This window comes from Dermacentor andersoni, chromosome 9 (assembly GCF_023375885.2).
Source record: "Dermacentor andersoni chromosome 9, qqDerAnde1_hic_scaffold, whole genome shotgun sequence".
Classification (NCBI taxonomy): domain Eukaryota; kingdom Metazoa; phylum Arthropoda; class Arachnida; order Ixodida; family Ixodidae; genus Dermacentor; species Dermacentor andersoni.
This window is the reverse complement of record NC_092822.1, coordinates 45,286,453-45,301,813: the sequence shown is the minus strand read 5'-3', so window position 1 is coordinate 45,301,813 and position 15,361 is coordinate 45,286,453. Positions and strand designations below refer to the sequence as shown.

The window sequence follows — 15,361 nt, the reverse complement described above, 5'->3', positions numbered from 1 at the left end:
ATACGCCGTGCCGGAAGACAAGACGTCCAATACCATCGTCCTTCACGATTTTCCTGAAAAACGTTATAGATGGAGTCCCGGCCCGCTTTGGAGGTGTACTTCGGACAGAAAACTCTGTCGGCGTGTTTACATACATAGCGCATAGTCGAGCGCGTCACAACGTGCACGAAATCGCGAGTTTGTGAGATCATCGCGCGCTGAATTCTGGCCTCTATAGTTCAAAAAAATATATTTCAAAGCACAATTTGCTATGTAGATAACACATTAAGACCTTTTTTTTTTCTCCGGCATGGCATCAGTGCGTTTGTTGCGACCACGGGAGTACTTCTGGTATAGCGCGGTTTTGGCAGCCCAAGTTTGTGACAAAAGTGCAGCGGTATGCTCACTGGGGTTGAGGATGGGGCGAGTTCGTACATGTCGCACTCGAAGATAGTGCTAGCCTTTCCTCCTTTCCCCACAAGAATCACTTCTCTCTCTAAAGCTCGCTCGCGCTGTGTTAGCACCCTCGCCTTTCTTCGTACATTTCGTGATAAGCCGATTTTCTTCGCTGCCTCCATGTCTAACGAAGCAAGGTTTGGGTACGGGCTAGTTGGTATTCCATGGTATCAATCGTCACTTACAGCGCATACATAGACGAGGGACAAAAAGGACGACGAAGACAAGCGCTGACTTCCAACTTTTCAGTTGGAAGACAGCGCTTGTCTTCGTCGTCCTTTTTGTCCCTCTTCTATGTATGCGCTGTAAGAGACGATTAATAGCATGCATAACGTGCGTAACTTGACATTGAGCAATGCATTCCAAAGGTGACATTACGATTTTTTTTTTCAGCGCAGGTCGTCAATTTCCGTTTGTGCGTCTTAGTTACCAATAAACTCAGTGTTTTATGGCGAGCATGCGGTCCTTACACTCTTGTTCACGGGTGTTATCGATGTGTCCAAAGGTTTGAAAACACGCGTCGTGTGTCCGGCTCAAGTATGTAGCTTTTTCTTTTTTTGCGCATTCTTTGAAGTAAAGATATAACGTATGAAGCAACGTTTCGACAAAGTAGCAAATTTGTGCCAGCTTGAGGGTCCCATAAATTTTGAGGTCTATATTGGGACGTTTGTTAACTTCGTCACCCGCCGAAATTGGCGAGATGTCCCAGTGGGTACAAAACCGAAAGTATTTTTGGGACCTGTGCGCATATATCAAATGGGTCTACAGCTGGGCTCTTTGAGACAGGGACGCTAAGACTGTAGCATTGCTTCAGAGGCATCAGTCCCCTAAATCTGCGACAACTGTCAACTGGAGCGTCAATGCGGACCATTGCTTGGCTTCACATTCGAAATTTAAACATGTGTCCTAAAGTGAGTACTTGCAAGTTAATTAGCCAAACCGTTTAAATAACTAAGCGGGCACTGCGATTTGCCGATCAAGCAATGTCCGCCTCTTCACGTAATCCACCTGAACAGGCCGAATGGCGATGTTATGCTCCATGCGATTAAAAAAAAGAAAGTCTGCTCGAACTAAAGAAGACACATGGTATACATGCACGTATCGACAGTATCGTCGAGGCGTCAGTCAGTTTTGGACATCTTCCGCGGGCATGGGAAGCGGATACGCAGTCGATCTGCAACATGGCGGCCGTGAGAACATGCGCGCATGCGCGCGGGCGTGTGACGTACTTGGCGCTGCTGCGCAGGCTCCGTCGGTTGTAGGAGAGTGCGGAGAAGACGACCACGGGCGCCCGCTTGGCGCTGACCATGTACACCCTGCAGAGAGAAAGGCATAAGAAGAAACAGTTGGAAACGCTGTTCTAAGTTTTTATCCTTAAGGATTATACGTGTGTGCTTTGAATTCGATAAGAAGATTAGGGACAGCAGTAGGTGCGCTAGCGCCCATTAAAGCGCGTGTGCTAAAATGAGATTAAAAAAATTAATTCCCAGCTGTCCTTAGCTGTCGCTTAAGAGACGCGAAGGCGAAAGCCCTTGTAAAGCCTATTGTAATTCACCTTAATCTACGTTAATCCTCCCTAACCCACCGTTGTCTTCCATCATCCACCTTAATCCTCATTAATCACCTTAATCCACCCTAATCCATCTTAATCCAATCGCTAATTAATCATTAACTTTGCTAATCATTAATCATCTCTTGTACACGGCTGCACATGCTGTGGTTCGCTCCTGGCCTTCCTTGCGTCACGTGGTATTTTCTGTACCTCACAACACGACCTTGAAACAGATCTAAGGCTTTCGCTTTAAATATGCAACCGCCAGACCAGCGATTTCTTCCACTCTGAAATCATTTACTGCGGTTGCGAAATTCACCCACACTTGAGGACAACCATTTTATTTTCGCTTGCCCACTCTTTTCCTCGAGTAATTGCGTTCGCCCACTACGGAGAACTGGACAAGAACCCAACGGTTGCAGAGCATTTGCTCCGGAGTAAGGGTGCGGTCGCATTAAAATGCATCGCATCGAAAATGCATCGGGGGCGCCGAATAATTGTGACGAGCTCCCGGGTTTCTCTTAAGTGCACCCAATGCACGGTACACGAACGTTCCACCGCGGTGGAAAGTTGCATTTTTGTCTACTTTCATTTCCTTTTTTTCTTATTATATCTACAATTTCAATTAAACGTAACAATTAATTTCGACAGGAAATAGACCCCCAGTAAGCCTCGAGTAGACAGGAGACCGGACGAACGGCCTCTTACCGAAGTAGAAGAGTCTGGCCTAAAAGCTCGTCGGCACGGAAAACCACATGAGTTATTCTACAGCACATGAAGGGGACAGACTTCAGTGCTCGACTGTGGATATACCCTGTAACTTGCGTAGTGCGTGTGATTGACGTTAACTTCCACGTTCTCTGTCTCTCTCTTACGCTCTCCCTCCCCACGTGCAGGGTAGCAAACTGGACAAAGTCTGGTTACTTTTCAAACTTGCTTCATTCCCACGTCTGTCTGTCTGTATCTAAGTCTGTATTTCCCTCTTTGTCTGTATCTCTATTTTCGTGTGTCTGTGTGTCTCTTTTAGTCTGTCTGTGTGTACCTCTATTTTCGTCTGTCTGTGTGTATCTCTTTTCGTCTGTCTGTGTGTATCTCTTTTCGTCTGTCTGTGTGTATCTCTATTTTCGTCTGTCTGTGTGTATCTCTATTTTCGTCTGTCTGTGTGTATCTCTATTTTCGTCTGTCTGTGTGTATCTCTATTTTCGTCTGTCTGTGTGTATCTCTATTTTCGTCTGTCCGTCTGTATCTCTATTTTCGCCTGTCCGTCTGTCTGTCTGTCTGTCTGTGTTTGTCTTCCTGTATGGGTATTTCTGTTTCTCTCTCTCTCTGCCTGTCGGTCCTTATCTGTGTGTGTGTCTCTCTCTCTCTGCCTGTCGATCCTTCTCTCTGTGTCTCTATGTCTGTCTGACTCTCTCTGTGTTTCTGTCTGTCTGTGCCTGTCTCTGTCTTTGTCTCTGTATGTCTGTCTATCTGTCTCTGTCTTGTGTCTGTGTGCCTGCCTGTCTGTCTTTGTCTCTGTCTGTCTGTCTGCCTGTCTGTCCGTCTGTCTCCATCTCTCTGCCTCTGTTTTTCTGTCTGTGTCTCTCTGTCTCCCTCTCTGTGTCTGCCTGACTCTTTCTCTCTCTCTCTCTCTCTATGTTTGTCTGCCTGTCTGCCTGTATTGCTCGTATCATGCACAGATTCTGCTAGCCTCGGCCAGCTCCTGCTTTGTTGCTCGAGCGCCCACCAGCATGCCACGCCAAATAGCCACCGGTACGCAGTCGCTTACAAATCCCCCACAACCATACGGCGAGTTCAAGGACTCCGTAAACGCCGGCTGCCTTGACGCGGGCCTTGACGCGACATACCCGACCACATCCATCGCACAGCATCAGCAGAGAAAGAGTGCAAAGAAGAAGAAAAAAATGTTGTAGTACTGGCAGCAGCAAAAAACAAAACGCCTTGCCAAGCGTGTTTCTTTCCCCCACTCCTCATTCTCAGACACGCCGTCTGGTCGAGTCTGGTCTGGTCTCGTCCAAGGTGGTCCCGTCTCGTGTAGTCTCGTTTACATATATGCGTACGCGAAAACGGAAAATCACTCGCGACGAAGAATAAACAGATGTGGGCGGCGACCTCGCCGCGCCTCCGGTAGTTGCGTGCAGTACACGACGGCCGGAAGCCGAAGCCAATTCCAACCAACTTCACGAAGCGTTTTTCCGGAAGCCGTCGAGTTCAACGACGTTGTCGAATTCGCCGTCTGGTCATCTCTGATTTGCTCGCCCTCTCTGATGGATGGATATATATAAGAATGAGAAGCACTACATCGCTGTAATCTTCGGTTTATTTGCTCAACAGTTTCGGTTGCACAAGTAAACAGAAGATGACTACCAAGTTTTGCTCCTCATCCTTATAGATACGTTTGTCCCATTGCAAAAAAATCCGGTCATATATATATACAGTGCGTAACTGACGGTGGTCTTCTCGGGACCGTCACCACTTGCCCTTCGGTCCTCGAATAGGCAGGACGTCTGTTCAGTGGGCTTATGAAAAACACTTCTGCAAATGCGTTGAAAGCGGTTTTAACTCGTACATCCGGGACCTGAAAATGAGGCGCGACGTAATGCCTAACGCATTTCTCTCGCATTTAATTGCCGCTAAATCGCCAGCCAACTTGTTTAATGTATGAGTTCGATTCGATAGCTAAACCCAGCACCCAGCAGTTATGGTCACGAAAGCCCGGCACGGTCCTTTCCTTCGAGCGCCGTGGTCCTCCTCGCCGAGTTAAAGTGTGCGCGTGACGTGATATCCAGAATGAGTAGTCCACGTAGTCTGATCTTCATGGTTAATGTTGAAAAGGATGGAAAGCAATGTGCAACGCAAACACGGGGTCTCTGCCGTGGCCCACCAACTCACCCGGCTCAGTCGAAACTTCGCTATCTTCGTGAAGCAAAAGCCGATAACGGACTGTTTAAACGAGGCACTGCACGTTGTCGTGCATGTTCTTCTAAAAACTTACGTTGCAGAACTGCCAGCCCGAGTGCTAATACCATAGTGGAAAACGGGAGTGGGCTATGCAGAACTCCAGCAACGAAGGAGAGAGAGAGAGAGAGAGAGACAAAGATCCCACACGCATATCCAAGCCATGGGATGTATGGTATCCGTACTATCAATGCGGGTAGAAAGAAAAAGGGAAAATAACGACGGTAGAATAACGACGTTATAAACGATACACGTGAAAAAAGTTGACGCAGAAACTCATCTGGGAGTTGTCTAAGTGTGCGTAAGCATTGCGCCACTTGCTCATCTCCATGCAGCCCGGTGTCATTGTCAATGTTATGAAACTTGATCCGACAACTATAAAGTTTCATCATCATCATCATCATCAGCCTGGTTACGCCCACTGCAGGGCAAAGGCCTCTCCCATACTTCTCCAACAACCCCGGTCATGTACTAACTGTGGCCATGCCGTCCCTGCAAACTTCTTAATCTCATCCGCCCACCTAACTTTCTGCCGCCCCCTGCTATAAAGTTTATCAACCTTTATCAGTCGTTATCAACCTTATCGGACTCGATCCGACCCTTATGAACCCTTATAGGTCGGTATCAAACTTTATGCAACCGACCCTACCCTTATCAACCCTTACCTCTCCGTATCAACTTTACGGGACTCGATGCGACCCTTATCAACCCTTATCGTTCGGTAGAAAACTTAAAGCAATCGATTCGATCTTTATCAACCCTTACCTGTCCTTATCAACCTTATCTGACACAATCTGACCCTCATCTACTCTTATCGGTCCTTATCAACCTTATCGGACTTGATCCGACACTCATCAACCATTATCAGTGCTTATTAACATTACCACAATTTATCCGACCCTTATAAGCCCTCATCACTATTTAGCAGCTCATCCATCCGCGTCGAACCACTCTCAACCGTAATGAGACCCATATAACCCCTGACCACTCCTTATCATCAAGTCATTGACTACTTATCTCTCCATGTTGCGCGACGTGATACGCATTGGCCCTCATAGATCGGTTGCATTTTGGTCGTTGAAGAAACGCCCCAACTGAAGGCACATCCCGCGATCACCGAAACGCAACGAGGATGTGGCGTGTTAGGCAATAAAATTTCGCAAAATCGGAATTTTTCTGATGTCTACAATGCACCAAGTCGGCTCTACATGTGGTTATAGAGGTGGCTTTTATTCCACCATCACCAAATATTTCAACAAAGCCCTCATAGAAACAATAATTTATGCATTATTTTCTTTACAGTGATTCGTCTTGCGTGACGGACAGGTTTCCTCGTTGGGTAAAGCATAGAAATGCTTAAGCATTAAAAAAAAAAAAACTGCGTCGGACATCTTGCATCAGCTAGCGCGTATACAAAAGAACGAAGAAATATCACGTTCTGGTATGCTTCTGGCGATAAGGCATTCCAATGCCGCGTCGTTTTGAGTACAAGGCGTGTTTTATATACAGTATAAAAGAAGTTTTGCGCGCTATGGGCGCTTACGTTGTCTTCAGACAACCATCGTCATCTGTGACGACGGTTGGTGTTGGAGAGGCACGACGGAGAGAGACGCTAGCCGAAACGAGCATGCAGGGCGTGCAAACGGGTCCCAGATGTTTTGCGTTTGAAAGGACTCGCTCGCCTCTCCCAACGTCGCCCAGCTCTACTCCGCGCCCACGCAGTACCCGCCGAGCTAGTGGCGGAAAAAGGAAGAAAGAAAGGAAGAAAGAAAGAAAGGTAAAAGGCATTCTTCGGCCAATTTTCGGCGCGCACTTTCGTTGCCCCGTGTCATCAACCGCTTTCCGTCGCTCAAAGCACCCCGGCCTGGCCGCCCCAGCTCTGACGGAGCACCGACGCCAAAGGAGCACCGAAACTACCCCGAGGCGCCGGTGACTTAAGTCAGCTGCTTTCACTCAAGGAAACGCCTGGATGTGACCAACGGCTTTGCCGATAACGAGCCGGCGGTGGCGTGCACTTCAAAGAATACCGTGTTCGACGACTCCTCTCCTCAACAGGATTCAGAGATGTGGGGACCGTGGGACACAGTACTGTTACGTTTCGCCTACAACGCGCGGTAATGCCGGCGCGGATGCAACGGACGCCGGGGCTTTGTTCAAAGCGGCGGACATTTTGGCCCGTCCGACGCCGCCGCGACGCCTACCCGCCAAGCGTGTCCAGGCGTGTTTCAGTGCCACGTGTCTTCGTGTGTGCGTGTGTGTGTGTGTGCCCTCGCTTGTCAAAGCGCGGCAGCCGGGGAGCGGAGTTCCCCGAATGAGGAGCCTGGAGGTCTCTCGGCTCAACAGTTCGCGCCGTCGTGTGGGCGGTTGGCGATGCGTCACTACACTCGGTTCAGCAGGTCTCTCGGCTCAACCGCTCGCGCCGTCGTGGGCTCCTGCTGCGCCGTCCCGTGACCTTCATCCCGTGACCTTCATCCCGTGACCTTCCCTTTTGGACCGCGACGCCGAGAGTATAAGAGCAGCTGCCCCCGGACGCCAGGAGGGAGGCTCCGATTTGTACTGTTGAGTTACGTGCTCTCCCGTCTCTCCACTTCGGTCGACCTGACCGGCCGCTCTTTTGCTATGTTAGAATAAACAAGTTGTTCTGTTACCAGTCTTCTCTTGCTTTGCCGGGACCTTCCGATGCTTCCAGTGCCCCAGGCCGCCAGGCCAACGCTACCCTTGGGGCTTGCGACCCATTGGCAATAACGGGCGTCAGCACCGAGACCCCAACAACTCGTGCCAGCGGTGCGATTCCAACATCTGGTTGCCAGCGGTGAGATCGCGACAACGGAGGCCAGCAGCGAAGAGATGCGGTTGACTGTATGCTGAGCAGCTCAACGACCATCCGGGAGCAGTGCAACGAGCCCTGTGTGATGACTGGTTGCCTGCAGCGGAACGACTGCGCGGAAGTCTTGGCTGCAAGGTTTGGTGAGTGCGGGACTTTCTTCTTCTGAGTTTTGCCAGGCTTTTGTTAGTGTTAGAAACAGAGCTGGTAATTGTGGTTGTCGTTGCTGCCGGGTTAGTTTGCGGCAAGACAATAGTAGGCAGTAGAGAAAGCAGCATTCAGAGCAGCCATGGATTTGAAGTCGTTGCGCAAACCGAAATTGCTGGAGCTTGCGAGAGAGTTGGGTCTGGATGTCTCAGACAAACTCAGAAAACCAGAACTGCTAAGGGCTATTCTTGAGTTAGAAGCTGAGGATGACGAGCTGTCGGAATGCCTTGAGACCATTGAGGAGAGGGAGCGTGAACTTAAAGAGCAAAAAGAGAAACAGGAGCGTGAACTTAAAGAACAAAAAGAGAAAGAAAAAGAAGAGCGCGACCGTCAACACGCTTTGGAAATGAAGCGTCTCGAGTTAGAGATGGAACGCGCTCGTAATGGAAGTCAGGCACACGGTGCAGGAGAACGAGTATTGTTCAAAATGACTGACCTGATGCGGCCGTTTAAGCTTGGAGAGGACATTGGTTTGTTCCTGGTTAACTTTGAGCGAACGTGCGAGAAGCAGGGGTTCTCTCGGGAAACGTGGCCACAGCGCTTGCTCACTTTGCTACCCGGCGAGGCGGCCGACGTAGTCGCTCGCTTGGAGAGAGAGGAGGCAGAGGATTTCGACAAAGTGAAATCGAGTCTGCTAAAAAAGTACCGGCTGTCAGCGGAGGCGTTCCGTCGGAAGTTTCGGGAAAATGAGAAAGGCAAAAGTGAGTCATATACAGAGTTTGCGTACAGGCTTATGTCAAACATGCAGGAGTGGCTCAAAGAAGAGAAAGCGTTTGGTGACCACGAGAAAGTTCTGCAGTGTTTCGGGCTAGAACAGTTTTATAGTCGGTTACCTGAGAACGTGCGGTACTGGGTCTTGGATAGGCCAGACGTTAGTACGGTGGCTAGAGCCGCTGAGTTAGCCGAGGAGTTTGTGACGCGTCGGGCTCGTGGAGCTAAGGACGGTCAAAAGGGTGAATTTGGCTCCAAGTTTGAGAGGCCAAAGTTCACGCCCATGAGAGCAAAGGGGGACACACGTAGTTCGGATGCGAGTGAAAGCAGTCCGACCGAACGTACGGAGACGGCGGCAACCGAAGCCGAACGCAGAAAGCGGTTCGAGACGAGGCAAGCGCGCGTTTGTTATACGTGCCAGAAGCCGGGTCACTTTTCGGCGCAGTGTCCAGAAACAAAAACAAAAGTCGTGTTTTTGTCTATATGCAGCACTGACGAGAACATGAAGCTTCTCGAGCCTTACATGCGAGACCTCCTCGTGAACGGGAAAGAGTGCCGAGTGCTTCGCGATTCCGCAGCTACAATGGATGTAGTTCACCCCTCTTACGTAGAACCCGATATGTTCACGGGCGAGTGCGCATGGATCAAGCAAGCAGTGGAAGCTCATAGCGTGTGTCTGCCGGTAGCAAAAGTGCTTATTGAAGGACCTTTCGGAGCACTTGAGACGGAGGCCGCAGTGTCATCTATGCTGCCCCCCCAGTACCCGTACCTATTTTCGAACAGGTCCGATCACCTCCTGCGCGAGAAGGGGCTTTTGTTTGGTGAGGCTAGCGTTCAGGCCTTAACCAGATCGAAGGTTCGGGAGCTCGCTGCAAAGGCGGTAGTTGCGGGGCCGACGTTGTTGAATGATGAGAAAGGGTCAGAGGCGCAGCAAGCTGGTATTCAGAGCACGCCCGAACGGGATAAAATTGAGCCTGTAGCGTTAAAGGCAGCAGATACTGGAGAGGAAATTCCCGAAACGGGAAAGTTAGAAGAGCTGTCTCCAGATTTGCTCATCGCGCCTACGTCAGACGGACTTAACAGGTTGCTAAAAGTCAGCCGGTCGGCTTTGATAGCCGAGCAAAAGAAGGATGGCAGCCTAGAAAACATACGCTGCATTATCAAGGAAGGTATCGCCAAGAAAAATGCTCGCTTTGTGGAAAGAGGTGGGGTCCTGTACCGGAAGTATCTAGACCGCAGGGGAATGGAGTTCGATCAGCTGATCGTGCCTCAATGCTATCGTCAGGATCTGTTGCGCTTGTCGCATGGGGGTTCGTGGTCCGGACACCTAGGAGTTAAGAAAACTAAGGACCGTCTCTTGCAAGAGTACTATTGGCCAGGGTGTTTTCGGGACGCAGACCACTTTGTGAAGACATGCGACACCTGTCAGCGGGTGGGCAAGCCAGGGGACAAATCGAGGGCGCCGTTGAAGTTGGTACCTATCATTACGGAGCCTTTTAGACGGCTCGTTATTGATACAGTGGGACCTCTGCCGGTAACAGCCACGGGGTACCGACACATTTTGACTGTGATCTGCCCAGCGACAAAGTTCCCTGAAGCAGTGCCGCTTAAAGAACTCAGCTCAGTTGAGATAGTCAATGCACTACTGTCCATATTTGCGCGAGTTGGTTTTCCTGCAGAAATCCAGTCACATCAGGGCACAGTGTTTACTAGCGCTTTGACGACAGCCTTTCTCGAAAGGTGCGGGGTAAGGCTATTACACAGCTCAGTGCACCACCCCCAGTCGAATTCAGTTGAGAAGCTCCACTCCGTCATGAAGCGCGTGTTGAGAGCATTGTGTTTTGAACATCAAACTGACTGGGAGCTGTGTCTGCCTGGAGTGATGTTTGCTTTAAGAACCGCGCCGCATGCGGCTACGGGGTTCTCGCCAGCTGAGCTGGTGTACGGTCGCTCGCTGCGATCTCCGCTTCGCATGCTTCGAGAATCATGGGAAGGCAGGGGCGACGACCCAGTCGTGGTAGAGTACGTGCTTAAGCTCCTCGAACGCTTAAGAAGGGCACAGGAGTTGTCAGGTGAAGCAATGGCAGAGGCCCAGCAGAGGGCCAAGGTTTATTATGATCGGACAGCCAGGGCCCGTCGTTTTGAGGTGGGCGATGAGGTCATGATATTGCGCACATCGCTAAAGAACAAACTCGACGTGCAGTGGGAGGGCCCAGCACGGATTGTTCAAAAACTGTCGGACGTTAACTACGTGGTGAGTCTGCCAGGAAAGCGGAAAGCACAGCAAGTTTACCACTGTAATCAGCTCAAACCCTATAAGCAACGGGAAGCAGTGGTGTGCATGATGGTAAACGTGCCCGAAGAGCTTCCGGTCGAGCTTCCGGGACTAGGCTCAGTGACGAACAGGAAAGACACCGATCAAGTCATTAGTGACTTAATAAGTAAAGCATCGCTGTCGCCTGAGCAGAAAACCGAACTACACCAGCTCTTACAAGAGTTTCAAGGTCTGTTCTCTGAGAGGCCTGGTAGGACTTCTGTCCTTACTCATGACATAGAACTTACCTCCCCAGAGCCAGTACGATCCAAGGCGTACCGGGTGTCACCCCGCCAGAGCGATATTATGGAGGCTGAGGTAACGAAAATGCTACAGCTCGGTGTTATTCAAGCGGGTGAGAGTGATTATACCTCCCCTTTGATTTTAGTTGAGGTACCGGGCAAGGAACCTCGTCCTTGCGTCGACTACCGCAGGCTTAATTCCATCACTAAGGATCAAATTTATCCGATCCCTAACATCGAGGAGCGCCTTGAGAGAGTGAGTAGCGCTCAGTTTATTTCCACCCTAGATCTTGTCAGGGGTTATTGGCAGGTTCCTCTTACAGAAGAGGCTAGTAGGTATGCGGCATTCATTTCACCAATGGGGACATTCCGTCCTAAAGTTTTGAGTTTTGGTTTGAAGAACGCGCCATACTGCTTTTCAAGCCTCATGGATAAAGTGTTGCGGGGACAGCAAGAATTCGCTTTACCGTATCTAGACGACGTAGCGATATTCTCCGCATCCTGGCCGGAACATATGGCGCACTTGCGGGCAGTGCTAACCCGCCTGCGCGATGCGGGCTTGACAGTCAAGGCTCCCAAGTGCCAGTTAGCACAGGCCGAGGTTGTCTACCTCGGACACGTGATTGGTCGGGGTCGTCGCCGCCCCTCTGAAATAAAGGTGGCCGCTGTGCGAGACTTCCCGCAACCGCGCACGAAGACCGATATTCGGTCGTTCTTAGGTGTCGCCGGCTACTATCAGAGGTACATCCCCAGGTACTCTGATATCGCGGCTCCCTTGACGGATGCTCTAAGAAAGACAGAGCCGCAAACAGTCGTCTGGGATGAGACGAAGGAAAGAGCTTTTAGCGCCCTAAAGAGCGCCCTAACAAGCCAGCCTGTGCTACGATCGCCCGACTACACAAAAGGGTTCGTTGTTCAGTGTGATGCTAGTGAGCGAGGCATGGGCGTTGTACTGTGCCAACGGGAAAATGGAGAAGTAGAACACCCCGTCCTGTATGCTAGTCGTAAGCTGACCAGTCGTGAGCAGGCGTATAGCGCCACCGAGAAAGAGTGTGCGTGTATCGTGTGGGCCGTTCAGAAATTGTCATGTTACCTAGCCGGCTCGAGGTTTATCATTGAAACGGATCACTGCCCTCTCCAATGGCTGCAGACCATCTCTCCCAAAAATGGCCGCCTCCTGCGCTGGAGCCTCGCTTTGCAACAATATTCCTTTGAGGTGCGATACAAAAAGGGGAGTCTCAACGGTAACGCCGATGGCTTAAGTCGAAGCCCCTAACGTGGGAATCAGCCTCAAAATTGCTTGTTACTGATGTTTTTCTTCCTGAGGCAGGATTTTTTTTAACCTATTGCTTTTGTGTAGTGTTTCAAAGTGATGATGTGCTTTCTAGTGCAATTTTTCGATTTGTGGACGCGTTCTGAGTGCTGCTAAACTACTGTAAGGAACTAGGCAGCAGTATAAAAGGGGAAAGAGCCTGGCAGGGCTTAGTGAGGGTTGTGCCGTGCTTGCTGACTGAGCGGTTGACTTTCGGCGTAGTTCTAACGCTTGCCGGAAACGAGAACAAAAATGTCAACTCTCCCGAAGTCACTTTGCAGTGTCCTGTGTGCACCTGAACGTGAGAACGAGGCCTTCTCTGTGCGCTGCGCTCAAGAAACGCCCAAGGACGCCCAACTTCGGTTATGAGCATCATCGAGCGACATCCCTCCGGACAGCGGATGCAGTCCCCTGACCTTCGGGATCTCCTTCCCCCGGCGGGGCGGTCTGTTACGTTTCGCCTACAACGCGCGGTAATGCCGGCGCGGATGCAACGGACGCCGGGGCTTTGTTCAAAGCGGCGGACATTTTGGCCCGTCCGACGCCGCCGCGACGCCTACCCGCCAAGCGTGTCCAGGCGTGTTTCAGTGCCACGTGTCTTCGTGTGTGCGTGTGTGTGTGTGTGCCCTCGCTTGTCAAAGCGCGGCAGCCGGGGAGCGGAGTTCCCCGAATGAGGAGCCTGGAGGTCTCTCGGCTCAACAGTTCGCGCCGTCGTGTGGGCGGTTGGCGATGCGTCACTACACTCGGTTCAGCAGGTCTCTCGGCTCAACCGCTCGCGCCGTCGTGGGCTCCTGCTGCGCCGTCCCGTGACCTTCATCCCGTGACCTTCATCCCGTGACCTTCCCTTTTGGACCGCGACGCCGAGAGTATAAGAGCAGCTGCCCCCGGACGCCAGGAGGGAGGCTCCGATTTGTACTGTTGAGTTACGTGCTCTCCCGTCTCTCCACTTCGGTCGACCTGACCGGCCGCTCTTTTGCTATGTTAGAATAAACAAGTTGTTCTGTTAGCAGTCTTCTCTTGCTTTGCCGGGACCTTCCGATGCTTCCAGTGCCCCAGGCCGCCAGGCCAACGCTACCCTTGGGGCTTGCGACCCATTGGCAATAACGGGCGTCAGCACCGAGACCCCAACAACTCGTGCCAGCGGTGCGATTACAACAGTACGGAAGAGAGCAAGAAAAGGTTACGAGAGAGGAGAAAAATGCGGCCTTTCGTTCTTCGTGGTCCCGGGAAGAAGGGGTCAGAGGGATCGTCGTGCGAGGTGACAAAGGGACACGACCGAGGACCGATGCGGTGGCCGAAAAAAGGACGTTAAGGAGCCGGCTGAATTCGACGGCGTCCTCAAACCGAAATCACGAACGGCGGCTGACGTAACAGTCGTATACCGCAAAAAAAAAAAAAAAGAAGACATGAGGCCCGCTCATTTTCGCGTGGCATATTACGAACTCTGTAGGCAGTGCGATGCAGAGAGCCCTGAGATTCTTTAGCTCCAATTGTATCTGAATTACTGGTAATTACTACGTCTATATGCAGTGCCTGTGGGCGTATCGAGTATTGTGGTCGCTTTTTGTTTATTTTTGTTGGTTTGTTCTTTAATTTCAAAGTTTGCCCTGCGGTATACAACGTGCGAAGCATGCACGTTATCTGCAATTCATTTCTCAAATGTCCTAAGTCCACCGTGCGCGCTAAGGGCTCTACGGTTATCGAGAAGGAAAGGGGACACTTCACCATCCACAGCTTTCGAGGGTAAAAAATTACTTCTGCAGCTCCTCCACTCCTGCGGCCTAGAAACTTTTGACTAAGACTGCACACGTGTAGCGTTTAACGCTCGACTAAATCCTACAACGGTCTAAAGTGTGGACTGTATACACACATCCACGGATGGTATTCAGGTGGGCAGCTTTTCTCTTTTGCGTTAAATAAATTTCTATGACGTAACGCAAAGTAGACATATCCCCTGTCTGACTCCTTTTCGACGCCGTATCGTAGCACGCTACGAGTGGAACCGCGGTAGGGACCGGCGGAATGCACTGTTATAGTGCAGCGTTAGAGCACGTCTTCACCGTCTCGCGGTTTTTCGCAGTGCTGCACGGAATTGCGACGTACCTTCCGCGGCGCTATCGGGAAGTTTCGCATGCGTTTAGTCACACGGAGAGGCGGCTTGTTACATACATATGTAGGCGACCCCACCCGTGACCATTACACCCGCTGAAAAACCTTCCTGCGTTAATGTTGGGCCGCAGCGATTCTTGCTTGCTCGCCATGCTGCGCGTCAGGTACGTGGGAAAAGCGCACTTGATAACAGAGAGAGAGAGAGAGAGAGAGAGAGAGAGAGAGAGGATAGGGGGAGAGGAGCGAGCATAGAAAGGGGGTGAGAGAGCGAGAAGAGAGAGGAGAGAGAAAGCGAAGAGAGAGGGGAGAGAGAATAGAGAGAGAGGGGGATAGGGGGAGAGGAGCGAGCATAGAAAGGGGGTGAGAGAGCGAGAAGAGAGAGGAGAGAGAAAGCGAGGAGAGAGGGGGAGAGAGAATAGAGAGAGGGGTGATAGGGGGGAGAGGAGCGAGCATAGAAGGGGGATGAGAAAGCGAGAAGAGAGAGGAGAGAGAAAGCGAAGAGAGAGGGGGAGAGAGAATAGAGAGAGAAGAGAAAAAAGCTCCTTTCCACCAAAACGCGATGCGTTTCTTGTAAACACCTGCTCTAAGCAAGACGCACACATGCATTACAGCGGTTTGAGGGGGGTGGGGAGGGGGTGGGGAACGGTTCAACACGGATGCATATTTACGATACCATGCAGGCCGTTCTATAATTCAC

The 15,361-nt window shown here is 50.9% G+C and overlaps 1 protein-coding gene across 2 annotated transcripts in view; it reads right to left on the bottom strand.

Annotated features, from left to right (window-relative positions):
- The window catches only part of LOC126527944 (CDK5 and ABL1 enzyme substrate 2), a 150,154-nt gene that overhangs the window by 44,209 nt on the left and 90,584 nt on the right, over positions 1-15,361 (bottom strand). For both annotated transcript variants that reach the window (XM_050175781.3, XM_055069044.2), the window contains exon 4: positions 1,665-1,751. In XM_050175781.3, coding sequence (XP_050031738.2) covers positions 1,665-1,751 — 87 coding nt within the window. The remainder of the gene's footprint in view (positions 1-1,664; positions 1,752-15,361) is intronic.